The sequence below is a fragment of the Nannospalax galili genome, unplaced genomic scaffold (genome assembly GCF_000622305.1).
Source record: "Nannospalax galili isolate Female #2095 unplaced genomic scaffold, S.galili_v1.0 scaffold572, whole genome shotgun sequence".
NCBI classification, from domain to species: Eukaryota; Metazoa; Chordata; class Mammalia; order Rodentia; family Spalacidae; genus Nannospalax; species Nannospalax galili.
Window position 1 is genome coordinate 1,656,698 of NW_008331829.1, and position 27,447 is coordinate 1,684,144.

General features: G+C 38.0%; 1 protein-coding gene across 8 annotated transcripts in view; it reads left to right on the top strand.

The window, feature by feature from the left end:
* Positions 1–27,447, top strand: part of Naaladl2 (N-acetylated alpha-linked acidic dipeptidase like 2) — a 1,296,606-nt gene that overhangs the window by 662,863 nt on the left and 606,296 nt on the right. For all 8 annotated transcript variants that reach the window (XM_029560548.1, XM_029560545.1, XM_029560549.1 and 5 more), the window contains one exon: positions 16,490–16,763. In XM_029560548.1, the coding sequence (XP_029416408.1) occupies positions 16,490–16,763 (274 nt within the window). The remainder of the gene's footprint in view (positions 1–16,489; positions 16,764–27,447) is intronic.

Below are 27,447 nucleotides of genomic sequence, written 5' to 3' on the forward strand. Positions count from 1 at the left end.
AGGTATCATATTTTGTACAACTGTCTATTTTTATTAAAAATATCTTAAAACTTCAAAACATTGAAATAGTTATTTTGGAACTTGGATTTCTTTGAAATTACTCTATATAGGCTGAATAGGATTTCTTTATTAATTAACATTTTCCATAATTATCAGATTGGATTGGTGTTCCAAAAGATGTAATGTTTTCCACATTATAAAACTTTATTCACAGGAAATTTAATCTGACATATGAGACAAAAATACTCAATAACTCCAAGCTTTCTTAACCAGGGTAGAAATCCTTTAGTTGGACCAAAGGATTAGAACTTTCAAAAAAGCAATTTCTTTCAGTAAATCTGTCTGGTTTATGGTGGTGGTGGGGGGTTACTGCTTCCACCTAAAGTGATACACATTTTAATTTAATCTCTTGAAACTACTTTAGAGAAGCCTTAAATGAGCAAGAATGGTCCAGAGTCTTTGTCATTTTCTGTGCACATACTCAGAAGCGTTTTGAGGAAAGGGAGACAGGAAGTTGGGTAAGGGAAGAATCCCAGTATGCCAAGTTCAGTTTCAGTTGTGAAGCTTCCCAGAGAAAATGTGTAATATGAAGAATTGTGCTCTTTCTCTCTCTCTCTTTCTCCTCTCTCTCTCTTTCTCTCCATTCTTCATGTATGTGCTTACACAGATATTATTATATATTATATATTTTTAGTAAGCTCCAACTTTGCTTCAAAAGTAAAAGAAAGTAATTAGGAATATCAGTGATTCTATTTGATCAAGTTCTACTTTATATTACCTGTGAGATGAATCTAGATTTGCATAACTTTTAGAAGCGTGCATCTGTTTTATACTAATATTTCTGTTATAATAATCACCTGTATTTAGAACATTTATCAATTTTAATTATTCAGAATGATATTAGCCCTTCACATAGGGTCCATACAAAAATGCTGGCCTAACTCAAGACTAGCCGTACCATGTTTTAATGCCAGAAATTCTAGTCTTGAGCAAAAATTCTGTCACTTATAAAAGGCTCTTAAACACGTGAGATATCGACATGATGAAAGTGTTTGTTTTTACTTCTTTTTATTTTATGTGTATGAGTGTTTTGTCTGTGTGTATGTAAGTGAACTCATGTTGTGCCATGTCTACAGAGGACAGAAGAGGGTGTCAGGTCCCCTAGAACTGAAGTTACAGATGGTTGTTCAGCACCATTTGGGTCCTGGGAACTAAACCCTCGTCCTCTGCAAGAGCAACCAGTGTACTTAACTGCTGAGCCATCTCTCCAACCCCGCAGGTGTCTTATTTTTATCAGTGTAGTTGATAACATTTAGAAATCTGTGGGGGTAATTTTCTCAAAGTTCTTTTTCCTTTTTTTTTGCCTCCAAGAAAGTAATTTAGCTAGTATCTCATGACTCTCCCTGAAAAATGCAGCAGTAAAAGCCGAAGAGCCGAGACACTCTGGTCTAGATTTGTTGCTATTGCTTTTGGTGAGAAAAGTCCTTGACTGGGTCTGGCTGGTAAGGCAGCAAATGAGGGCAGTTTATTTCTAAGACATGTTTCAAACATCTAAACACTAAGGGACTTCCAATTCACAATGACAATGTTTTTAAAAGGATTAATTAACCAAGCCATAATAAAATGAAAGAATGAGTTATATTCGTATACATACTACAAATAACACATAAGAGGGGAAAGACAAAAGTGGGCTGTTAGGTTTGAATCGTGTATTTGGGTCATAGGATAAAATATGATCTTCTGAATTTATTCAGGAATAAGCATTAGAAAAAAATTCATTGTTCTGAATATAACAATGAAACACATCAGACCAGGATACATTGTATACATGTAGGAAACTGTCTAAGAATAAATAAAAACCATTGAGGAGTGAGAATAAAGACAGGATGTAACCTGAATACAGAAAACTTGGCTTGACATTTATCTCACAATGAAAGAGAGAGACTATATGAGGTCGGGGGGGATTTGGTCATTCTCACTGTGTCTACTTCCATGTCTAATGTCTTTCCTTAGATCACAAGGATGTGGTTACCAAGTATCACTTAGACCACAGGTGTCTATTCATCTAGGAAGCAGCTACATGGGATAGTGTAACTACATGTTGCTTGAGAGACTGGGCAATCAGGATCTCATAACCAGATGAAAATCCACTGCTATAGAAAGCTTGTGTACACACATGACAAGCAGCTGTTGAGCTACATGTGTACAACCCAGGGAGGTAGCTGTGCACTGACACAGGGCAACAGCACAGAAGCAGTGTGTCTCACTGAACACTAGATGGGATCTGGGTGAGCATGTGCTAGGTCCAGGACAGGAATGATCACATTTAATCACAGTAACTGCTATGCATGGTCATATGATCTCTATTTCCCAATGAGGCAAAGGAAGCTAGATAAGTGGAATAAAAGAGCTTTGAACTCAGATATCCAGACACACTGCCAATGACCACCACAACTCTTCTTCTTTTTTTTATTTACTTCATTAGTGTATACGTGTGTGCTTATATGTGTGTGCATATGTAGATGTATGAGGTACATAGGCACATATGTCTGCAGGTGCTGTGTCCATGCAGTAGAGCAGAGGCCAGAGGAGGGCTCAGCGCTCTTCATCACTTTCTCTTTGTTGTTTTAGAGTAGGTCTCTCACTGAAGCTGAACCTATATTTTGGGGTGGGATGGATGGCCAGCAAGAACACAACCATCCTGATTCTCTGGTGTTAAATCCCCTTGGTGCTGGAGTTACAAGTGCGGACAGGACCACACCCAGTTCTTAACGGGAGAGCTGGGATCCCAACTCCAAGACTCACACTTATGCAGCAAGCATTCTGAAGTGATCAGCCACCTCTTCAGGTCCTGCATCCTCCTCATGTGAAATGCGGTAACTGTTCACTTTCAAGACTATACCCATTCACTAGTTGGAGGAATTGTTACTATTAGGTCACAATATTCCATAAGGGTTCTATCATAGTGATGGAAAGAAAACCATTATGGAAGTCTGAAAAGTTGAATACCATTAAGTTGTATTTTATCAAAAATAGATGCTTAATATGAGCAAACATGCTCATTTTTTATAACTGGAATTACTTTTCCAAGCAAATGTCTAGATTCTTTGAGAAGAAATACTGGCAATTTTTCCTATGCTTTTATTTACAATAGTCAGTTAACATCATTTTTCATGAGTGTATTCCATTTATAATTCACATAAAATCATAGAAAATTAGACCCCATTCTTGGAAACCAAACATTGCTACTGCATTGACTTTCAGGGTAAGCTGGAAATTCTCTGAGAAGCACTTTTGGAGAAAAGCATGGCTTCCTGACAGTTACTTATCTTGAGAGACCATAAACCTTTGGATTAATTGTATGTTTTCTACAAATGTCAGCTACTGATTTAGTTTTGATGGATCTATTTGTGTCCTGTCTCAGCTTTGGTGTGTTAAGGTATTATTTATTATCAGTCTTCTTCAGCTGACCTCTGGGAAATAAAAAATCAGATGTCATCAGAAAGCCATTTGCTTTCCTTAGAGACATCACCAGAAACAAATTCTCGTCCGAATAGAACTATAGTGAGAGTAAAGACATTAAAAATGATACTTGAGCTAATTTTGTCCATTTTTTATTGAACTGGCAACTTTAAATTATGTAGCTCACACAACAAATATAATTAGGGGGTTAGAGAGATGGCTCAGTGGTTAAGAGCGCTTGTTGCTCTTGAAGAGGACAGGAGTTGTATTCCTGGCATTCATGTCCACCAGGTACAACTGCAACTCCAGGGAATCCAATACCTTCCTTTGGACTCTGCAGGTACCCACACTCATGTAAACACACACATGCATGCATGCACACACACAATTTTAAAATAAATGTTTTTAAAATGTGATTAGTAAGGATGTGTTTTTATTTATAAACATTCATTGTTAGTAAATTCCTAACTTTCAGGGTTGTCTGTCCATCAGCACAGACAATCTTATAAGTTGGAATCCTTCTATTTAAATGCATGATTTGTTTTGGTGACTATAAAATGGATTCCCATCAGACACCAGGGCTCACTAACCCCTCACTTGCTCATGGTAGTTTAAAGAGTGCAAACTTCTTCCCTGTACCTGAGCTCACATGCCGTTTCCCCAATGCCATGGCTCTCTTCTTCCTCAGCCAAGGCCACTTGATTATCCAGATGTGGTAGCAATATCTAATTATTACATCTAGCACATCAGTAACCACAGAGATTGCTTCCAAATGGTCATGATTTCCCCCATGCTAACAGGACATGTCTTTTTCTTAACTGCGATGCCAGTACCTCCGTCACAATTCCTCTGCTTGATTTTCCTTCTGTTCCTGACACTCTCCCAGGCTCTACTTGCTGCTCTATGCCTGCGGGCTGTCGACCTGCCACAGGATGATAAACTTGTGCGGGGGAACCGTCCGTATGATCCAATTGCCTGGCAATTCACTGCCTATCTGAATTTTTACACACTGTCAATTTTTTAAAACCATTAATTTATTTTGTGTGAGAGTTTAGAGGTCAGAGGACTCCTCACAGGAGTCAGTTCTCGCCTTCCACAATGTTTGTGGGTGTCCTGGAGATACTTTGGTTCGAACTCAGATTGTCAGGATCGGTGACCAGCACTTTTACCCACAGAGCCCTAGCTAGCTCCATCATATCCAGTCTTCAGTTTCTCAACACCAGACTCTGATACACCTTAGAGCACAGCTATGGATTCATTCCACCTTGAGTATCCTGACCTAGGAATTTGACAGTCAAGTCTGCAGACCTTGGTGTCAGATACATGCCTTAGTGTTGGAGGGTGTAGCTCTGTCTCCCCACGCCCACTCCATCGATTCACCTCTTCAGTTCTTGCCCTACAAGACAGTGTGTGCTTATTCCAATGGAAGAATTTGAAACAATCTCTCAATTCAGAACTTCATTCCTTTATAATTAAATTAATTGTGGGTAACACAGAAAGTAAGGCTTCGAGGACTGGTCTAGCCTGGTGGACAGGCTAGGTGCTAATGAACATGTTCCTAAAGAGACATGCAAATCTAATGAAATTGTCCTAAATAGAATTATTTCTTTTCTAGTAATTGCTGTGGCATGATGGCTTCTCAGTATTCTTTTTTAAAAAAATTATTATTTTTATTTTATGTGTATGCATGTGTTGCCTGCATGTATGTGAGTGCACCATGTCATGCAATGGTCATGGAGGACAGAAGAGGTCGTCAGGTCCCCTGGGACTGGAGTTACGGACAGTTGTTATCTGCCATGTGGGTGCTGGGATTTGAACCTGGGTCTTCTGCAAGAACAGTCAGTGTTCCTAACCACTGAGCAATCTCTCCAGCCCCTTGTCAGTAGATTCTTAATGGGTAAATAATATTAAGTGCCCATTTGTAACCATTCTTCCCAAAGATAACGTAACACATTGTCTAGGCTGCCCATAACGTTTCACCAGGTACTTCCTGTATTCTGATTTGATTTATAAAATCATGTTGATGTTTAGTATGACAGGGGTGATATGAATGAAGTCACAAGAAAGAAAGACTAATTTGGAATGTTAATGTTCCAACCTCAATTCTCTGTTCTGTCATCTTTTTATGCACATCAGTATTGTTAAAATGAAAACTCAATTTTTATCTCACTGCTTTTTCACACAATTTTTTTTCCATTAGATTTCAGGAAATACATTAATTTAGGCTTAGTGTTGCTCAATAGGTTTATGTAATATACAAAATGTAGTGACAGCTGCAGATCGTTGCAAAAACATGTGGAAAGGTTGATAATTCTTCATAGTTACTAACTTCCTGAAGTTGCAGGTAAGAACACTAGGAATGCTATTGATGGCCAATAGATAATGGAGTAAAGGAATAAGTGTTATAATATCAAGGACAGAGGTCTGTAGAGAATTGCAATCCTCACACTATGACTAAAATAACCTAGTAAGAGGCATTACAATATAGGATTTCAAAAACTTACTAAAAAGAAAAAGGAATCAAAACTCCATAGCATTAGTACAACAACAGGCACATCAACTCTGTTTTCAGAGAATATAGTCTATGTGATTCCATTTTTTTAGAAACCTGTGGTGACTTCATTCCCAGCCTGGCATACAGGCAGTTTTTGTAAATGTTCCACAGTCACTTCAACGGTTATTGGGTGAGCTATTCTATATATGCTGAATTGGTCGAATGCTAACATGATGTTTTGTAAGTAATCAATTTCTTTTATTTTTCTGCTTATTTTACTCATTATGGAGAAAAGTTCATTAGGATTTTCAACTTTGACTGTTGACTGGCATTTCTCTGCTTCAATTTTGCCTGTATGTGTTGGGAAACCTGCCTAGAAATCAGAAACGTTCTCTTTTTAAAAAATATTTTATTTATTATGTTTATTTTATGCATGTATTGCCTGCATGTAGGTAAGTGCACCCATGTCATGCAGTGCCCACGGAGGACAGAAGAGGCTGTGAGATCCCCTGGAACTGGAGTTACAGACAATCGTTAGCTGCCATGTGGGTGCTGGGATTTGAACCCTGGTCTTCTGCAAGAATAATTAGTGTTCTTAACCACTGAGCCATCTCTCCAGTCCCAGTGTTCTCTTTTCTTAAACCTCTTAACCATTTCAGCTGTACCTTAGCTACCAGACAGTAGATATACTGTGTCTTGTTCTGGGAAAACAGGATTGAACTTAAGGCTGCCAATGGCCAAGACTAGAAAGAATCTAAGACAGCAAATAACGAAGGCAGCAAAATGAGAACTGACAAGTCGCTGGAGAGGTCAACCCGGTCCTGAATATGCTGCTAAATGGTAACCTTTGATCTCCTTCCACATAGCAACCAATGGATGTTTGTTGAAACTGATTGGAGCTCTAATACCTTTGTTTCTTCCTCAGTCTCAGAATATAACTATATTTCTGTGTGAGCTTGGATTAGCATCACTGAGGAATAGTGGATCATATGAACCTACCTACACACACACATGACATGCACCATGCACATGCACACAAATACAGCTTCACAATACAATGCTATATTTGACTAACATTCAAGAAAAGTTTGACTGTATACATGAAGACTCTAATTCCTACCACATAGATGCCTGCACAGTGATGCATACTGTTATACTGCTTACCGTAGTGAGGAGATGGATTTAGCCTAGATGTCCATCAGTAGATAATTGAGTAAATAAATATTGATATATATTTACACGTTTATAATCATTTATATATGTGTTTATAATTATATACATATATAATTATTGGAGTACTGCCTCATTAAATCAAAAGTGACTGCAGCCTGTACACCTTCTAGAATCATTCCTTTGCATCACGGAACCAGGCAGCTGGAGACCTGATGCATAGACTTGATTTGACCATTGTGGAATAGGCTTTTTAGAGTTTGTTTAGGGAATTGAAACTAACTTAATGTGAATAATGACATTTGACAACAATACTCCCTGAAAACCATAAAAAGGCTCAGGAACCAAACTATTAGCACTAAGAGTAATGTTGTTACGTAAGATTGGCACAGTCTTTAAAATCTTATTAAGCACAATGTCTTTATGTTATTTAATCACCTTTCTTCTTTCTTAAATAATTTGAAATGGCTAATCCGTGTGATACTCCATTGTGGGATGTTTTCCCCCTTGAAGTCCAATTATCCACCCAAATTTAACCAGTTATGAAAACTATCCCCTGTATAAGTGTGTGAAAGACTTAGAATTGTAACATTGAATTTTTTCTGGCATATGTAATAATAGATGGGTGTCATGACATTTTGTTTTATTTTTCTGCATTGTCTTTACTCAAATCAAACTTGTTTTTCTGTCTTACAGAACTTCAGTTTGACATGAATAAAATTAAACAATTATTTATTATCAAGTCATCCCAAGAGCATACATTCTAGTGCTTGCAAAACAAGTAGCTTTGTATAGTGTACTCCTTCATCAGAAGAGGGTGTCAAGATCTCTTTCAGAATATACTTCTGTGCTAATTTTTAATGTAATATATAATCAGTTTTGGTTTTGCTTGTTAAGAGGGCCCTCAAGCAGTCAAATTTGATCTGTTGTACCCATGAAGTGTTATATTAATTCCACTGTGTCATTTGCTCATGAGTAGGAGACTTCTCAAAAATTTTATAATATGTAACTTGCTTTTCCATGCTGGGATCAAACCAGAGCTTTGTGCATGCCGAGAAAGCACTTCCCTACCAGGCTATACTAAAACCCCTGTATCATGCTGTCAGTCCCCTTTATTGTGATGTCATTCTTTAGGTAATGCTCAATTTTTTAAATTAGTTTTTGGTTCCCTGAGGTGGTCTCACTGTTTAGCCCTGGCTAGCCTGGAACTTACTATGTAGACCAGGCAGACCTTGAACTCATAGAGATGTACCTGCCTCTGCCTCCCAAATGCTGGAACTTAAGCCTGTGCCACCATGCTTGGCTGGCCCACCTTATTTTCGAAGCAGGGTCTTTTTAGGCAGGTGCTCATCAATTAGACTAAGCTTCCCGGCCGCTGAGTCCTGGGGGCCTGTCTGTCTCTGGCTTTCCACCAGTGGGATTTAAGTATGTGCCACCATAACACGTTTTCCATGAGTGCTGAGAATCAAACTCAGGTACTCATGTTTACAAAACAAACACTTCAGTCTCTGAGGAATCTCCCTAGCCCAACTTTTGGCTTTTTAATATGTGAAAAATATCAACTGCTACAGAATGAATATGTGCATGCATTCTTGAATATACTCATAAGAAAATCTCGGGGGGTGGTGGTAAGGATGTTGATTCTTTTCCTCTGTACTCTGGGTATTACTTCTGAGATGTTTCCTTTACCCCTTCCCTTAGGGCACACTGTTGGCAGTTACCCTGGAACCAGGAATTCTGTGTGCATCACTTCCTCCAGTTCTGACATCAGTGCTGCTCTGTGGCTCATGCAGTAGCAGGTGTTGAACATTGATATAAACAGAATTTTGTCTAACAAAGCCAAAAAATCCATCCGTATCCAGTCTCCATTGGCCAATGGAACATTAATGCCAAAGTTAATTCCAAATTCAAGTCTCAGCCGTGACAGTTTATTATGCTACTTGCCAAAGCTACTGGCCCATGGAAACTCTTATTTTAAAAATTAAGGCAGAGTAAAACTTTCTCTCAAATAAATACCTGGGGTTTGGAGTGATGCACTTCTATTTTTGCAGGTTTTCCAATTAGTAAGTTGAGATTGCATAGCAGTTAATTCCTTAATAACATTTCGCAGTTAATATAGAAAACTGCCCTATTATAAACAAGTGCTCTACATGAATTCCAAAACATTTACAATGAGAAAAGAAAGCTTTAAAATATGTTGAAGTACTCAGTAAAATTCACCCATGTTCACATTCTAGGTGATTTTTGATCATATATATGTTGAACCCTTCTAACAAATCATTCCTATCAATAAGACCTAATCTCGATGGCTACTGATTCATATGAAAAAAAATCATAATTGAAGATGTAAATAAATTTTTTAGCCTTTTAATTTAAAGTTTGCCTAATTTCACTTGACCTCTTTAGGTGAAGTGTTTACAATATAAACCAAACATTTGATGAATTAGAAGAGAATCAGGAGGTAGGGAAACTTTTAAAAAAGGAAAATCAGACTTGAACAGATGTTAATTAACTAACGATGCATTGTTTGGAATGTTAGGTACTACTTACAAAGAAATGATACTCTGAGTAAACTTTTAAAAAAGGAAAATCAGACTTGAACAGATGTTAATTAACTAATGATGCATTGTTTGGAATGTTAGGTACTACTTACAAAGAAATGATACTCTGATAGTCCTGTGTGTGTGTGTGTGTGTGTGTGTGTGTGTGTATGTTATGAAGGTGTGTGTATTATACGTGTGTGTATTATACATGTGTGCGTATTATATGTGTGTGTGCTTGTGTGCAGGTGCATGTGAAAACCAGAGGTCAATATTGAATGTCTTCCTCTGTCTTTCTGTCTTTCTCTTCCTCACTTTCTGTCTTTTTGAGACAGGGTCTCTTACTGGACCCAAGCTTTCTAATCCAGCTACTCTGGCTACCCAATAATCATATGTAACTGTTTCACTAAAATGTCCTGCTCTTTAGGAGGCCGGCCCTCAGTCACAGGGTCTCCACGTCCTGAGGCTGGTAAACACAACTGACCCAACACATTTCACTTTGGGTCCTGTGCAGCTTATGACTTCTGGGAGGGGGACTTACAAAGAATCAGCTTCTCATAACCCATGTGCCATTCAAGCCCTGCCCATAGTCTCCATCAGCTCTTGCTCATACACCATCTCACCTCATGGTCTGAGTGCCTCATCTCATCCTGGGACAGAAGGGATGCCCCAGCGCTGCTCCCCAGTGGCCCCACACTTGACTTGGAGTTTCAATATGGCTGAAGCTCCACCCGTTTTCCCAGGGTGCCCCATGTTGCTTGGGCTACAGCAACCGAAAGCTTTGAGGGTGCTTCTTTGATGTTGATATATTGCTGTTGCTTAGCCTGTTCTGAAGATCCTCTAGTATTTAACTAAAGCCAGTCTGCAAACATGCTACAGAAGATTGAAAGAATTAATCTCTGATGTTTGAGATAATGGCCTAAGAATAGCATGACAAAATTTGTGAGCTAATACCTACACTATAATCTACAGAAGGGACAGCTTAGGTCCTGAGTCCTTTCTGCTTTCCCAGCTTCTCTCCTTTTGTGTTGTACAAAGAACAATCAATTCTTGAGAAATAAAACATATCTCAAGTGGTGAGTATTCATCACATTACATTTCTGCTTGGAATATATTTTTATGTTTAATATTATTTGCATGTGCATGTGTGCATGCCTCTGTGTACATGTGTGAACACACTGCTGACATGGCACAGGAGTGGGGGGATTAAAGGACAACGTGTGAGAATCGGGTCTCGCCTTCCAGTATGTGAACCCTGGGGTTAAAACACAAGTCTTCAGGCTTGGCAAAATGTGCCTTTATTCATGTAAACCATCTCTATCTCACAGGCCTCAATGGGGTAGTGCTGTTAAATTGATATTCTTAAGACACATAGATGATATATATATGTACATATATATATTATACACACATACATCTGTATAAGTATGTGTAATAGTGGACTTATTTTAAAGACCATTATGCTGAACTGAAAAACCAGTAAGGGAAATTACTATGCTAGCCAAACGTTTGAAAAGCACTGGGCAAGGGACGAAGGCAAAGCTGGAAATTTGAGGATTAAAGCAAATGCGACAGAGTGATGAAAGGTCTGTGGTTCAAAGATGATATAAAAATGTCTTATGGTACTTAGGCTACTAAACAAGCACCTCTTAATTCTCCCATAATAAGAACATTAATTACAGACTGTCTGGTTTGAAAATAATTTTCTTCAAATATTCTAATCATATTTAATCTCTCTCAAAGAAGAAATCAAAAGAGAACACGTCCTACCTTGTGAGGTCTGTGTAATTTCTAGCCAGAATTCGACAGAAATTATTCCTGAAAGGAACAGTATATGCTGAAGTTACTTTGCTTTTAAAATTAGATGTGAAAATCAAAAGGGCAAAATAAATCACGAAATATCTAAAATGTATAATGTATCCCATTCAATGGAGTTTATCTTAGGACTATGAGTTTGATTTTACACTAGAGAAAACCTATTAGTGTAATCCATTCTTTTTAAGGAATCATATGATTGCCTTAGTAAATACATCTGAATTTTTGATAAAGCTTAGTATACCCAAAGAATATTTCTTAACAGGAGAATGGAACGTTCTGTCTAATTTTATAACATAGCCAGCATTACTTATTAAATATTATTACTTATTTTCTGGAAGTCATACTCTGTGTTACAACCCAAAACTAAAGATAAATTCATCAACAATGAGAAAGGAAGTAATAAATCACACATTATGTGTTTATGACATAATTTTCATAGAGAACACCAAAAAGGACTAGTACATAATTAGTGAGTTCTTAGAATTAGGTGGTAGAAAAAATTGATTTGTATACCTTATGGCAGTGATGAATAATTGAATATTTTATATTTAAATATTTCATATTAACATTCACCAGAAATTTGAAAATTGCCATAGTCTCTTCAAGTGGTCTTTCACTAAATTTTCCTTTTTGCTGGAAGACCCGCATCCACTCAGGTTCTCCTGGTCCTGATGCGGACTGAGGAACTGACATAAGACAATCTATTTAGATTTTGCAGAGTTTATATGACATTTGGGACAGGGCGATTTACAAAAGACAGGTTCTTATAAGCTTTTCCTTCTCCATATTTGAAATGCATGTGCCATCCATCCCTGCCCGGTCTCTCTGGCCTGGCATGCACCTGTGCTCAATGTGGTGGTAGCTCCACCACTTTGTCCCCTGATCCCAGTGCCTGTCACCCCACGGAGGAGCCCCAAGAGGGGAAGGACATTCACCCTGCTATGCCTTTCACTGGGCTCTATTTCAAAAATGGCGACCACCCTTCATGGCTGCGCTGGAAAGTCCATACTCAAACATGAGTCCAGTGTCTTCCCAACAGCCACACAAAATGGTGAGAAAGTGGCCTCGTGCTTGTCCTGGCTTATATCTCCATAGCCCCATCCTTAATGGGCTTGACTCCTTCCTCGGAGTGTGGGAAAGAGGTAGGACCATGTCTTATAAGCACTGGAAATTTATTTCTCATAGCCCTAGTTATGCGAATGCAAGGTCAAGAAGTCACAGTACTCTGCAAGGGCCTGCTTCCTCTCAGAAGGCTTCTTGAAGCCCTGTCTTGTATGTGTCGAGAAAGTCTAAACCTCTCTCTGGCCTCCTATAAGTGTGCTGATACTGCTATTCTTGAGTACTCTCCACTTGTGACCTAAGCACTCCCCCAAACCCTACCTCCTCACTTTGGGATAGATTTAGTGGTTGAGTGTGTTAGACATTCAGACAACATGATATTAAACATTAATGTCATTGTATGTAAAGATGGTATAGCATCCCAAATTGAACTTTACTCTCAATGTAAATTTCACATTGTCACAACCTTGACATTGGAATGAAAAAGCTTATTTCAATGCTAATGTGTTACTTTTTTTTCTCCTCCCTGTGATCAAATACATGACAGAAGCAAATTAAAATAGAAATTAATTTTGACTCAAATTCCATAAACTGCAATCTAGTCTGTGGTGGTTGGGGCAGTAGCTAGAGGCTTGGCTTGTTCACTTGCTGCTGGGTAAAGAGTCAGAGTGTTATGCTTTAACCGGTGTGGAATTGTGAGCTTCAAGCCCATAGTAAGTGGCCTATGCCCTCTCACTAGGACCAAGCTCCAAAAATTCCATAATCTCCCAAAAGTTCAGCACCGCCGAAACCTACTTAGGTTCAAACACGTGAACCTACTTAGGTTCAAACACGTGAACCTGTGGGGGACTTTTCATCCCCAAACTGTAGCATGTAATGTGGAAGGGGAAAAAAAGCAGAATTATGATGGTCTCAGAGAGGAGCTAGCAAGAGCTGTGACACTGGGTCCAGAAGACTAGTGGAGTTGACTTGATGCCTCAGGCAAACCCGTAAACAAGCTGCAGCTCACACAAGGCAGAGTTGGCATTGATGTCAGTGGGGTTATTTGACAAGATGTATCAGGACAGTTGTTCACATGAAAAAAAAAAAAAAAGAACTCAGCATCTGATCTTGCATCATGCTTGCCCACCCTCCTGCTCACCTACCCACTTTCCTCTCTCGCCATATAAAAACTAACACTTTAAAACACATAGGAAAAAGTAAGAACAACTTCATGCCCTCAGGTTTAGGAAGGCTTATTAAGTATATCAGAAAATGTGTAAACTACGTGTTAGATTGCTCCTCACCCCGGAGGTGCGAGATTTTGTTAATCATCAGAAATCTCACCCAAAATGCAGAGAAGCCAGACATCTGGAGGATTTACACACCATACTTAAGATTTGTACTTATGATTTAAAAAGAGCTGTCCAGAACTTTAAAAAAAAACTTGTATAAATATAGGAAAATGGAAAAAAAATTAGAAAATTTAGAGAGCTAAGTAATTCAGGAACAACATCCTCATCAGTCTTCATGGAAACATCAATTAAAATTACAGGATAAAATTTCCCAGTGGTTGACCAGCAGAAACTAGATATACTGGTAGTGAGATAGTCTAAAGCAATATTAGCAATACAAAAGCTTTGGAAACTCATGAAATAGATCTGGCAAGTACATGATTTTGTTTCTGAGTTAAGACATAATGAAGTACATTTTTACTTATACTTTATTGGCAGAAAAAATAATGCATATAACATAACTCCTAGAGTAAGTAGAGATTATGAAATTAAGAGCTCTTATTTACAACTGTCAGGAGAATGATCAAAAGCCTTATTTAAAAGCATTGTGACCTTTTCTACTTGGTGTATAGGTGCACTCTATAGGTCGATAGTTCCTAGCCTACAGAAACACATCTATATTGGATTATGAAGATATGCAAATAAAAATGTTGACTGCACCACTGTTTCTAATAACGAAAATATGGACGAACATTTAAAACACTTATCTCAGGAGAGCTGGTGAAAAATCTGAAGGGATTTCAGAAAGCAATGCTCATTTAAAAATAAAAGCTGGTCACAAAACAGTCAATGTAAAAGTTTTCGAATATACAACAACAGAATATATACAATTAAAGGGCAAATGGTCATATATATATATATATATATATGTATAATAGAAATCTAGAAATCTAGTAGAGGGAGACCAAAAATAATGTTACTATTGACTGGTCAAAGTCAATATTGAAAGGGGAGGAAAGTAAAGAGGTGACGGAAAGTAACTTCAAAACTGTATGGAAGAGGATTGGGGGAATGGCTCAAGGTTTAGAGCGCTGGCTGCTCTTGCAGAGGACCCGGGATTGGTTCCTAACACCCACATTGGGCAGCTCAAAACTACCTGTAAGTCTAGTTCCAGGGGCTCTAATCCCCTCTTCTGGCCTCCATGAACATTGTATGCATGTGGCATACATACAGACAAGCAAGCATATACATATACTCATAAAGAAAAGTAAATGAAACTTAATTCATATACAAAAGAAGGCTGGGAAATTGGCTTGGTTGATAAATTACTTCCCTTAGAATTAGGAAAATCAGTTTGGATCATCAGAACTGTGTAACATTTGGCAAGGCGTGGTAACCTACCTGCAATCCCAGGACTCAGGAATGAGAGATGGGTGAGCCCTGGGAATGGGCTGGCTCCTGTGCTGAACTGTGATCAGAGAGCAAGCTCCAAGTTCAGAGTGAGACCCCACCTCAGTAAATAAATGATTGAGGAAGATACCTGACCTCAACTTCAAGTCCACACACACATACACACACACACACACACACACACACACACACACACATCTACATGCATGCATAGCACTCACACATAAAAGAAAACATAGAAAAGAAAGAGGGAATGGTTCATCACTGCGTGTTCTCACACACGCAACCTGCGTCCACAGACCTACGTTGAGTCTTCACTGTTGTTCCATATACTGTGTAAAGAGCAAAGCAACAATGTTAAAAGAATCACTTAGATAATAGCCTGGAAAGTGATGAGAAGTATAGACAGTACGTTTTTCATTGCACTCACAACAGGAAAAAAAAGATTAAATTAAATTAAATTGCTTTATTGAATGCCATGCTGCTGTGTTGTAGCTTTTCATTTGGTCTATATTCCATAAGATGTCATAGGAAAAACTAAGCAATATCATTGGAGAAGTTTTTAATAGAGGAGTAAATACGCAAATTACAGAAAGTACAATACAGTGCTGTTTAAGTGCTAATGGTTTGGCAATCTGTGTTTATAATTGCTATGACATTCTGCTTCCTTGAACTTTATTTTGCTTATAACGTCACGTGATATAGTATGGAAATTGTACTGAACGTTCTCTACTGTTTTGAATATAGAAGCTTCAGATCAATCGATATTTTCATATGGCATTATATTAACCCTGATGCAGAACCATTGATGCTAGGCTTGGAACTGAGATGTCCATGGTTTATGTCAATGCTGGTAGAATAATCAGAAGTCATAAAAGAATTGCTATGCATCCCTTACTCTTCACAATCCCACTTAAAATCTTAATCCAGCCTGCTATGACTTAGGGCTTTGCAAGCACATCATCTCCATCACACTCTAAGTTTCTTGAGGTAGGACCTTGTCACATTTGCCTTTCAATATCCCACAACATCTATTAACAATTGATCAGTGTTATAGTTAACAGTCTCTTCAGAGCAAAGACTTCCTCTACTTTTTTTTTAAACATGCTTTTAAATTTTCAGAAATTTGGTCCAATTCTCTAAAAGTCTGTGCAAGCACATCATCTCCATCACACTCTAAGTTTCTTGAGGTAGGACCTTGTCACATTTGCCTTTCAATATCCCACAACATCTATTAACAATTGATCAGTGTTATAGTTAACAGTCTCTTCAGAGCAAAGACTTCCTCTACTTTTTTTTTAAACATGCTTTTAAATTTTCAGAAATTTGGTCCAATTCTCTAAAAGTGAAGATGACATGGAAATTTTAAAGAAGATTAAGACTCACTGGACTGCGCTGGGACTGGAAGATGTACAGTTTGCAAATTACTCGGTGCTGCTGGATCTACCTGGGCCTTCTCCAGGCACCGTGACCGTGAGCGGCAGTGGCCAGTGCTTTTATCCTGATGGCCAGCCTTGTGGGGGAGAATCCAGCAAAGGCCATGGCCAGGAACTGTTCTTCTCATACGCAGCCTATTCTGCCAAAGGAACTCTCGAGGTAATTTGACCGTTTGTCTCTGTCATTTCCAGTGAAATGCAATTAGAAAACAACAGCTTTCATCTAAATTGAACTAACTGGCAAGATGCAGCATGCAAAAGTAGCCGTCAAAAATACTCAGTGTGGCCGTGCTGGGAGAAGCAGGAAAGAGAGGGAGTTGCCTGGCCCTTTACTTGTCAAAATTTGAAAGTGAAAACACGTTAGAAGAATTTAATTCAAAGGTGTTGAAGGTATGACTGAGCTTTTCACATTTTCCTCCGTTCATACGGTTCAAGCGAATTTCATTTATGGTTTTGAAGAGGCGAATTTGAATATGTTGATAGGTAGAGAAAGAATAGAAATGGAAAGGATTGTGTTTTGAGGTTGTTTATGCACATGGGGGATGAGGAGGAAAATTGATGTGATTATCCACACAGTTAGGATTTGAAATGCAGCAGGCCTGTCTTCCTGATAGAAAACACGGGTGACAGGGAGCGCGTGTGAATGATTCCTAAACCTTTCTGGGTTAGTTGGCTTCAGTGCTGTGTTTTGGCACCTTGGTTAACAGCAAACCTTTTAGAGCCATGTGCCTGAGTCAAATCTCAGCTCTACAGCTGCCCACTGTTACCTAGCCACAGGTCCTTAGCTTCCTTACCTCTGTGACGGGATCAGCACGGTTCCAACTCCTAAGGTCATTGTGAGAGTGAAAATAATTAATGAACATGATCCTCGGAAATGAGGGGACTGCCCAGAGTGAGGACAATATGCAAAGTAGATACAAACAGCCAATTTTCTGTCTCAATATAAAGTGCAATTTTAGCAAACATGTTTAGTCTTTTTTATGAAATTGCAATTTGTCTAATTGAAGACAGATGGGTGATATTATGTTTCTGACTATGGTTTATGGTATACATTTTTGAATGCTTTAAAATTATTAACTGTAATCAAAACATGAAACTTTTAAACCACTTAAAGTTACTGTGCAGAATGACTTAACAATAGAGTAGCAAATGTCTGTTCCTATTAATAGTACGTTTCTCCTTTTGGGGGCTGAGGAGCTGAGGAGATGCAGGTGCAGTAGAAATCCATCACGCTTCTGGTCTGTGTTACTTCCTAATTTGACTTTCACAGAACTGTATATAACCAACACAGATTTGAAGAGTTTTTCTATCAATTAGATTTTAATCTAATGTTAAGTTTCTGAAATATTTCTGGTATAGAAATCATCCTTTGATTAATAACATCTAATTTTCTGGCAGAAAATAATGGAAATATGTCTGTATATTAATTGAAATGTAAGGGAAGAGGCAGCATGCTTACCTTCGCTCCAGAGCTGTGGACTCAGCCCCAGGTTTGGAAAACTCTTGCAGCTTTTCTGTCTTGAACTCCTGATTCTCAAAACCTTCACACAGTTCCTCTCTCCTCTGACTCCAATTTGACCCTTAGTCCAGCCACATCATTTCTAGAGCAAAGCAAGCTCTAAACAGACCAGCACAAAAGTACTGGGAGTTTTTGTAAGTCTTTGGAATCATTCATTTTTATTTGTTTTTTAGTTTCTCCTGGAAAACTAATAATTTTTTGACCACATTGTTAAGGAAAAGCTATACTCCCTTAGCCTGGTCCTCTGTGGTAACTTGTTGGCCTATTGGATTACAATTAGAGACTGAAAAATTCCATAGATCTGATTTCATATTTCTTAGTGTTTGTATATATTTATCACTGACAAATGTTATTTTTTTCCTGTGTTCCCTATCATAAAACCAAGCCTTCCCACATTTTATGGAGTTATGTAAAGGTCTATGAAGTTTATCTTGGACCATTCCACCACTGGTAAATGGTTTAACAAAACTGCCATTTTTAAGGAAAAAGAACTTTTAAAGGAAGATTAAGAAAGCAATTATTATAAAGAAACCTTTCAGAACTTCACACATAAACATTATATTTATATCATTTCTACAGTGTTAGTTCTGGAGGAGTGTAAGGATAAATATGAGTGAGATGAGTAGTGGTTAAGAATGTGTGTTAATCTTGACTACGTGTCTTCCTTCTTTAAGTAAAGAGAATGTGTTTACAAATTACTTGCATAATTTAAAAAACCCAGTAATGAAAAGTAATGGTTAACATACTCAACAAGAAGTAAATACAAGTATAAGCATAAATTAATAAAAGGAAATATTAAACTCTATATGAGTTTAGATATGGAAACATACTCCTTTGAAATATTTAGCTTAAACAGCAGGGATAGTTAAGGAAACTAAATGCAATTATGGATAGTAATTTGAGAAAATAAGACATGGAAATTAGATGAAGACACTAAAAATAACTATTTTAATACCTCAATTAGTAATGTAAATCTATTACACAAAGTACGTGAGTGTCTATATGAAGAAAGTAGGTACCAGTGACATTGATTTTTTTAAGCTCAAACTGTCATTATTGTTTTCAAATGTATAGCAATTTCTTGCTGTTATATGTACATGCAGAACACAGGCATAAACTTTACACACATTTTAAGGAGATATTATTACATTGAAACTCATATTTTAGCCAATAAGTAAATGATGATTTTATGTATCTTAGACCACTCCCTAATTTTAATCAAACCTGAGTGTCTCCTGCTGATGATTCGGGCCTAACTCCTCTCTAATTTTGAATATATTTGGTTTTCATGAATTTCTAACAGGCAGCTCCATTAACAAATTCTTAAATAATTCTATTCTGCCTGCAGAAAACGCTCCCGAAACTCCTGCTTTTGACACGGTTGTGTGCAGAGGAATGCCCCCTTTTGGTTGAAGGGCAATCCTGCCTGTTCATTATAGGCTCAGTGTGTACAATCTTCCAATTTGTGCTTCCTGGTAGCAGTCTAAACAGCATTCGTGATGTCTGAGATCTACTTTGAAAACCTACTTAGTGCCAGCATGACGGATGGTGTGTCTGCAACGCCCTTGTAATTCATTATGCACTAGAAAGGTGGTGCTGTGTGCCCCGGCATAACCGCACGTGCTTCAGTAAAAGGGTCCTAAGGAGAGTTTTCCTGTCAGGTGAAGAAAGCGTATTAAAATGGACACATAAATAATTTAGCACTTGTGAATCTAGCATTAGAGGATAAAAGCATATTTATGTTTTATTAAAATATAAATATTAACCATAATATCATCACTGGGGTAGAGACACTGGTGGTGAGTGCAGACCATATCTAATCAATTTTATACATAGTATGTATGTCTTTTAGGTCATTCCTGTGCAATCACCCCTTCTGTCCTCTGTGACAGAAACAAACAAGGCTGCAGTTAATATTTAGCAGGTGTTGGTTCCGCTATGTTCTAATTTTGAGGCAGGGGATTTGTTGACAGTCCTACATGTTTTGGTGCTGTGGGTTGCTTTCATTCTGTAAAGTTTTAATTTTTGCCCAAGAGACAAGATGGGAATGATATGCAGAAATTTGTTTTCAACAACACATTAACTTTGCATAAGATATATTGCTATTACCATTTTATCACTACCTTACTTCGAAGACAGCAGTATTCAAAACCCTGTCTCACACCTGCTCAAACAAGGAGTCACTTTAACCTTCTAACCTTTATTTATAAATTTATGTATATCTATTTATTTATTATTTATTTATAGTTGTATGTGTATGAGTGTTTTGAGTGCATGTATATAAGGGCACAAATTCATGCAATGCCCATGGCAGCCAGAAGTGGCCATTGGATCTCCTAAACTGGACTTACAATCGGTTGGTTGTTAGTCATCATGCTGGTGCTGGGAACCAGCCCTGGTCCTCTGCTAGAGCAACGAGTGCTCTTAGCTGCTGAGCCATCTCCCCAGCCCTGGTCTTCTAGCCTTCAGTATCTTCATCTTTTTAATGGGAAAAATGCCAGTTACCCAGACGATTGTTGTGGGGAAGTAAAGATGAAAACTGTATAAAGTTCTGGTCTTGGGAAGAATTCAGTAAATGTAACCAATTATTTTTTTTCAGAAAGTAGAAATATTTAAATGAAGAAGTTGATGGTTCTGGAGTGAGGGAGAATCTGTTTTTTCCAGAGACAAGTCCCTGATAGGTTAATCAATTCCAACTGGCTGGCCCTACACACATGTATGTATGAGTCATACCAAATGGCCCCAGTAGGTTTTATGTATAAATAATGTTTTGGTGCTCTGGGCTCCTTTCCTTCTGTGAAGTTTTAATTTTTGCTTAAGAGACAAGACAGGAATGATATGCAGAAATTTGTTTTCAACAACACATTAACCTTGCAAAAGATATATTGCATATATATATATATATCACAAATGTCTGTATATTATAACAATAATAATTAAAGAACAAGTCACAAAATTTAAAGATAGAGAGGATGTGAGGGAATGTGGGTGGGAGAAGGGGTTTGGAAATTATGGAAATACAATACTCATGTGAAATTCTCAAGAAATAAAAAATTAAATTATTAAAAATAAAATGTCAAAGCCACATATCAAAATTTGGAAATACAAACTTTTATCACATTAATTATTTTGTGTGAATATAATCTCTGTCTTCTGATCACCATGACAAATATTACTCACTGGAGAAGAAAAAGCTTTGACAAGTATGAATAAGAATAAAATATACACGACACCCTGATAGTGATTTTTTAAATTAAGTTGAAGACTGAAAGAATTCTGAATTGAAATGCTGTATTCAAGAATACAGAATGATCAATCATGTCAATTTGGGCCTGACAGGATGGCTTATTTTTATGTATAAAATATCAAGACAAAGTAGTTTAACGTGTGAAATCTGAACACCATGTCAAATATTTTGTTGGAAAGTCTTACAGAGGGAAAAGACTCACTACCATAATGTCTGAGTGACTCAGTCTGTCATCTTCCTCATGGCTGGGGAAGAAAAGACAAGGCCAGAATTGGCACAGGAGAGAGGTAAATGCACTTGGTCTGACTTTTTCTTGTAGATAAAAACAGAAATCTAGGTGACTACGGCAGAAATGCATTACTTAAATGCTGGGTGTGTGGGGTTGAAGAAGAAGCTACCATTCCACCAACATAGGGATGTGAGCCCAAGCAGCTCCTAGTGGTGAGAGAGCCCAGCATCAACCTGTCTTCCTCCTTTTCCTCTGTGTTTTCCCTCCTTTGGCAATGATGGGCAGAGGTGAGATAAACGGGTATGAATACAGCTAGATTCAGCTGTTATTAATTTGAAAATTTTAAACAAAGTGCATTACCTTCTGGTTTTGTAATCTCTGTTTGCTAACCAAGTAAACTATTAAAGGGCATCCATGGGTTCTGGGAGACCTTGTCACAACACATGTGGAATTTTGTGAGAAAATATTTCAATATACACTTTTGTATTTGACTGTTTCATTCTAGCCATTTTTAGGGACCGTTACAGATAATTCTATTTTTCTGTAAAGTTTGCTTTTATTTTTATTTGGTTGGTTGATTGAGTGATTGATGGATTGATTGATGGTTGATTGATTTTTATTGGGACAGGGTCTCCCTGTAGCTCCAGATGGTCCAGAACTCACTCACTATATAGACCAGGCTGGTCTTGATCTTACAGAGATCTCCCTGCCTCTGCCTTTTGAGTCTGGGGTTAAAGGAGTGTGCCAATGTGCCTGGCTCTGACTTTTTTTGAAAATAAATTTTATTTGTTTGACCTATTTACTTTGCCTTTTCTTTACTGCTTAAGAATTATGTAAATTTATACAATAATTCATGCAATGTTTTTTGGTCAAGTCTGCCCTTCATTGCCTGGGCTTTAATTCCTCCCCTGTCTCCCTAACACTCTCCTCTCCCAACTTCATGAGCTCTTTTACTTTTACCCACTGAGTTCACTCAATGTAAAAGCTTATAAGTAATCTTTATCTAAATATCAGTAAGCTGTACCAATGCAGTGTTTTCAGAACAAGATAGCTGTGTGAAAAACATTACAATTTGATATTATGTTATTTCTAAACACTAATCTAATTGATTTTAGACGGAAAATTATGGAGTAACAGTTTCATGGCATCTCAGATGAATTCTCCTGAATGAATTTTCCACTCCGTCAACATCCTCACCTTAATTAGTCTAGTATCATTAATTAAGTAAAGCACCTGTTGTTATTAAGTTGTTATTCCTTATAGTCTAACGTCCTACTGACTCATCTAGAGTTTAGCCACCTGGGTCTTGCTTACAGATAAGGACATACTTGGTATTCAGCAGTACATCCTTGGCACTGTTCATGTCAGTCACAGGGGTCATGTGATGGGGAAGACATCTTTGGACCTCATCATGCACAGCTGGCCATCTGATAGGAAAGCAGCTTCTAGAAAAGCGATGATAAGAGTGCAGCTACTGCTACAGAACCCAGCGTGTTAAAGAGTCTAAGCTCCTGTTTCCTCACGTGTAAAATAGAAATATTTACAAACAAAAAGTTTCTGAAGATAGACTGTGGGCGATTAATTCAATTTGTGTAATAGAATTCCTAGCACAGAACATAGATGACACACACACACATGTAATGCACACATATGCGTACACACAGGCACACATGCACACATACATACACAACTACACAATGCATGTGCACATACACACAGGTACACACGTGCACATACATATATACATATACACAGTCACAGATGCACACACATATATGCATACTAACATACATGCACCTAGGCACATGTACACACATGCATGTATACTCAGATGCACATACCCACATGCATGCACACAAACATACACATATACACATACTTACATGCATACATGCATATGAACACACACACACACACTTCCTCTTGCTCCTATCTGCCTGTCACTCACATATTTTGCTCTCACCTGACTGTGGAGAGACTCTTTGGACCTTATATCAAGACCAGTATCGGAGCTTTAAATTCTATTTTTCATGCACTTATTTTTTGTGTTTTCAAGCATGTAGCAAAACATGCTTACCACCTTACTAGCCAATGAAAGTGACCTTGTAGTGTGCTGGAGCAAATCCAGCAAGTTACTGCCTGCTGCTGAGAATCAGTCCCGAATGTCCATCCTAATCTGTTCAGGACCCCCTCCCCTCCCCCAGTTCCTCCTGAACTGAGGTTCTCTTAGCTGTTTGCAATCAACTATCTCTAGAATCTTTAGACCACACAAAATTTTTTATTGCTACCTATCAGGACATTTTTATTCTAGAAATGTTTTACTGGTGTAAATTCCCAAAGCTTTGCAAGAAGAAGTGGACTGAATGGTTGGGTTACAGCATATTCCCACGGGTGGACAGTCGAACACATTGCTATGGAATGCGATGTGAGCTAGCATTGGGGCCACTTCAAGCCCTGTACCTCTTCTGTCTGGAGCTCCAGAGCCACACAAAAGTCAGTAATAGAAGGGGATGACACTTCCTTCAGGTTTCAGGATCTGAGAGTAGATACAGTTTACATTCTATAAAGTTTGTGGAAAAAATCAAGAGTCTAGTTTTTTCAAGAATTCTTACAAATTGACCATAAGATGTATATCTCCTGGGGAAGCTTCTGGCTCCTGGAGTATTTTTCAAAATACAGTAGCTATGAACTTTCATCTTGTTCCCCACACTACGGGGTCTGGCTAAACAGCTCCATCTGCACCTTCAACACTGTGACCATTTTTCTTCAGTTCAGCCCTGAGGTGGTTGTGTATCATAACTCCATTCCAGGAGGCTCAATTTTGAATCAATCATCCATTTCTACTGTTGTCGACACCTGGTTTTATCATGTTGGAGTCATATTCCTAACTTACTGCAGTGAGCACAGTAATAGGTTTGTGCATGGGCAAAGAAAAAAGTTGCAGAAAATCTCACGGCCCAATTCTGCAGACTTCCATGTAATGGAGAAGTAGCCACCCCTACCCTGATTCCTTTTGTTCTGTCTTATGTTTAGTACGCAGTCCTGATCCAGGTCCCCTAACCTTCCCCACCCTTCATTTCCAGATTTTGTTAAACAAATGGAGCCAACCATTTCTCACACATTATTATGCATATATATACATTCTTAAATATTTTATGAAATGCTGAGTAACCACTTAATATCCTCTCAGGTTAGATCAGTGCAAATTCACCGTTTATTTAATATTCTTTTCTTCACTGATAAATTTCCAGAAATTTGTTTCTTTTTTTTTAAGTAAAAAAAAAATATTTTGTATGTGAGTATTTTACCTGCATGTATGTAAGTGCATCTGTGTCATTCAGTGACCAAAGAGGTCAGAAGAGGAAGTGGATTCCCTTAGAACTGTAGTTACAGTTGGATGGCCATGTGGGTGCTGGGAATCAAGCCCAGGTCCTCTCCAAGAGCAGTCAGTGCACACAAACTCTGAACCATCTCTCTAGCCCCCCCCCAATTTAATTCTTATCCAAACTAAGAAAATGAGTAGCCTCCTATACATAACTCAATAGCTGTGATTTACACCTTCATCTGTCTGAACTTTTTAAAATCTTTCATTATTTTTATTTTATGTGTATGAGTGCATTGCCTACATGTATATCAGTGCATGTTGTGCAATGCCTTCTGAGGTCAGAAGAGGGCATCACATCCCCTGGAACTGGAGTTACAGGAGGTTGTGAACTGCCATGTAGGTGCTGGGAATTGAACCTGGGTCCTCTGCAAAGGCAGCCAATGCACTTAACCTCTGAGTCATCTCTCCGGCCCCCATTTTCATTAAAAGAGGCTCTTGTTCTCTCAAAGGCTCTCTACTTACTGCCACACAAGAAGCTCATTCCAGACCAGTGCACAGCTTTTCCTTGTTGAACATCATTTCCTTGGCATGATCTCCTGTGACATGTCCATTCAGGCAGTTCCCCATCACTCACCGCACTCCAGATGCTGCTCCTGCTTCAATAAAGTTTCCTCAGCTCTTGGTGTCTTCATTCCTTCATTTGTGGATCTATCAGCGAGAGTGTGTAAGCAGTAAGAAGTATTTTATATGAAAGCAATGTTTATTATCTTCAGAAGCTAGAATAGAGTCCACCACACATTGTTAAAAAAAAACTTTTATTTAATATTGCTTTCCTTGAATGTCTATAAATCTATTTTCTCCTGTTTCTTGCTCATATGCCATGGTGCAGAATCGAGACAGAAGGAGCCTGAGTCAGTGGTCACACTGAATTCACAGTCAGAAGTAGGGAGGAATGAATGCACACATGCCAGTGCTCTGGGCACTCTCTTCCTTGTATAGAATCCATGATCTCTGGCTGGGATTGGGTCTTCCAACATTAATTAACAAAATCAAGATAATCCCCACTTAGGCATGTCCAGAGACACGTCTCCCAGGTGATTCTAGATTTTAAGTTGGCAATTGACACTCACCATAACTGGTACAGTGACCAGAGACAGGTCTCATTGTTTAAATGACCATTCATTCTGATGGTCATTCAAGTGTGTGTGCGTGTGCAGGGGGTGGGGGAGATGCATACATACAGATGAATATGTATACATATCGATCATCATCTTTTGTGTCTGCTCAGAATGATCTTGCCATCATTGAGTAGGTAGGAATACAATGTAACAAAGCTTTTAGTCCTTACCATATACCTCATTTGGTGATAAAACTGAAATATTTATTGTCCACAGTATTAAGAGAAAGAAAGCAAAAACATACAAATTTACAAAGAGTCTCAAATTTCTGACCTCTGCTTAGAAGAAACAAAGAGCTGGTCCTTCTGTCTTTGCCTAATATTTTGATGCATTTATTTCTCTGTTGTAATTTCATCATGTATGAAATGAGGGTGGTACCATGGTTTAAGGATATTTTATATATCTATATGTGATAGGTAGATAGATAGATGATAGATAGATAGATAGATGATAGATAGATGATAGATAGATGACAGATAGATGATAGATAGATGATGATATGATAGATAGATAGATAGATAGATAGAGATAGATAGATGATGATATGATAGATAGATAGATAGATAGATAGATAGATAGATAGATGATAGATAGATGACAGATAGATAGATGATAGATAGATGATGATATGATAGATAGATAGATAGATAGATTGATAGATAGATAGATACATACATACATACATACATACATAGAATGTTTGGAAGAGTGTGAGTGTACAAAATGCTTCAATAGAAAATGCTTATTTTGGTAGTGGTGGTGCTGAATTTCTCACTGACTGAGGAAAAGTTCATGGATATCCAATTTATTATTTCTCTCTTTGCCTCCCTTTCTAAGGAGCCCTTGCAACTCATCCCAGCTTCCAAATATAAATACTCCTTCCCTTTCCTATTGAGTCAAGATCCCTGGTTTACATCTTCCACTACTCTGGATATACACATAGGTATTCGATTCATTTCCTTGTCGAGTGCCTAAGCTGTGTGCTAAAGACTGAAAACATATGGTTGCCACTGTGTGATCATGTAGAGTCCACCAGCTGTCCTATTAGATGATTTTTAAATCAACAGCAATAGGAATGTAACAGAAGTCCGATTGTTTTGTAATCATAAACTACGTAGATGTATCATTTTAATGGAGAATAATATAATCATCTTGCATAAATAATGTAGAGGTATTCTATTAAAGAGAATATCAATTTCTATCCCAATTAATGTTGGGATAATGCTAATTTTGATCTAAATTCAATGTCTGCTTCTCTCTAGTGTGGTTATTGGCATTAAGAATAAAACTGGATAAAAATTAGCAAATTAATTATGCAGTTTTGAAATAGGGATTCCTGTTTATAC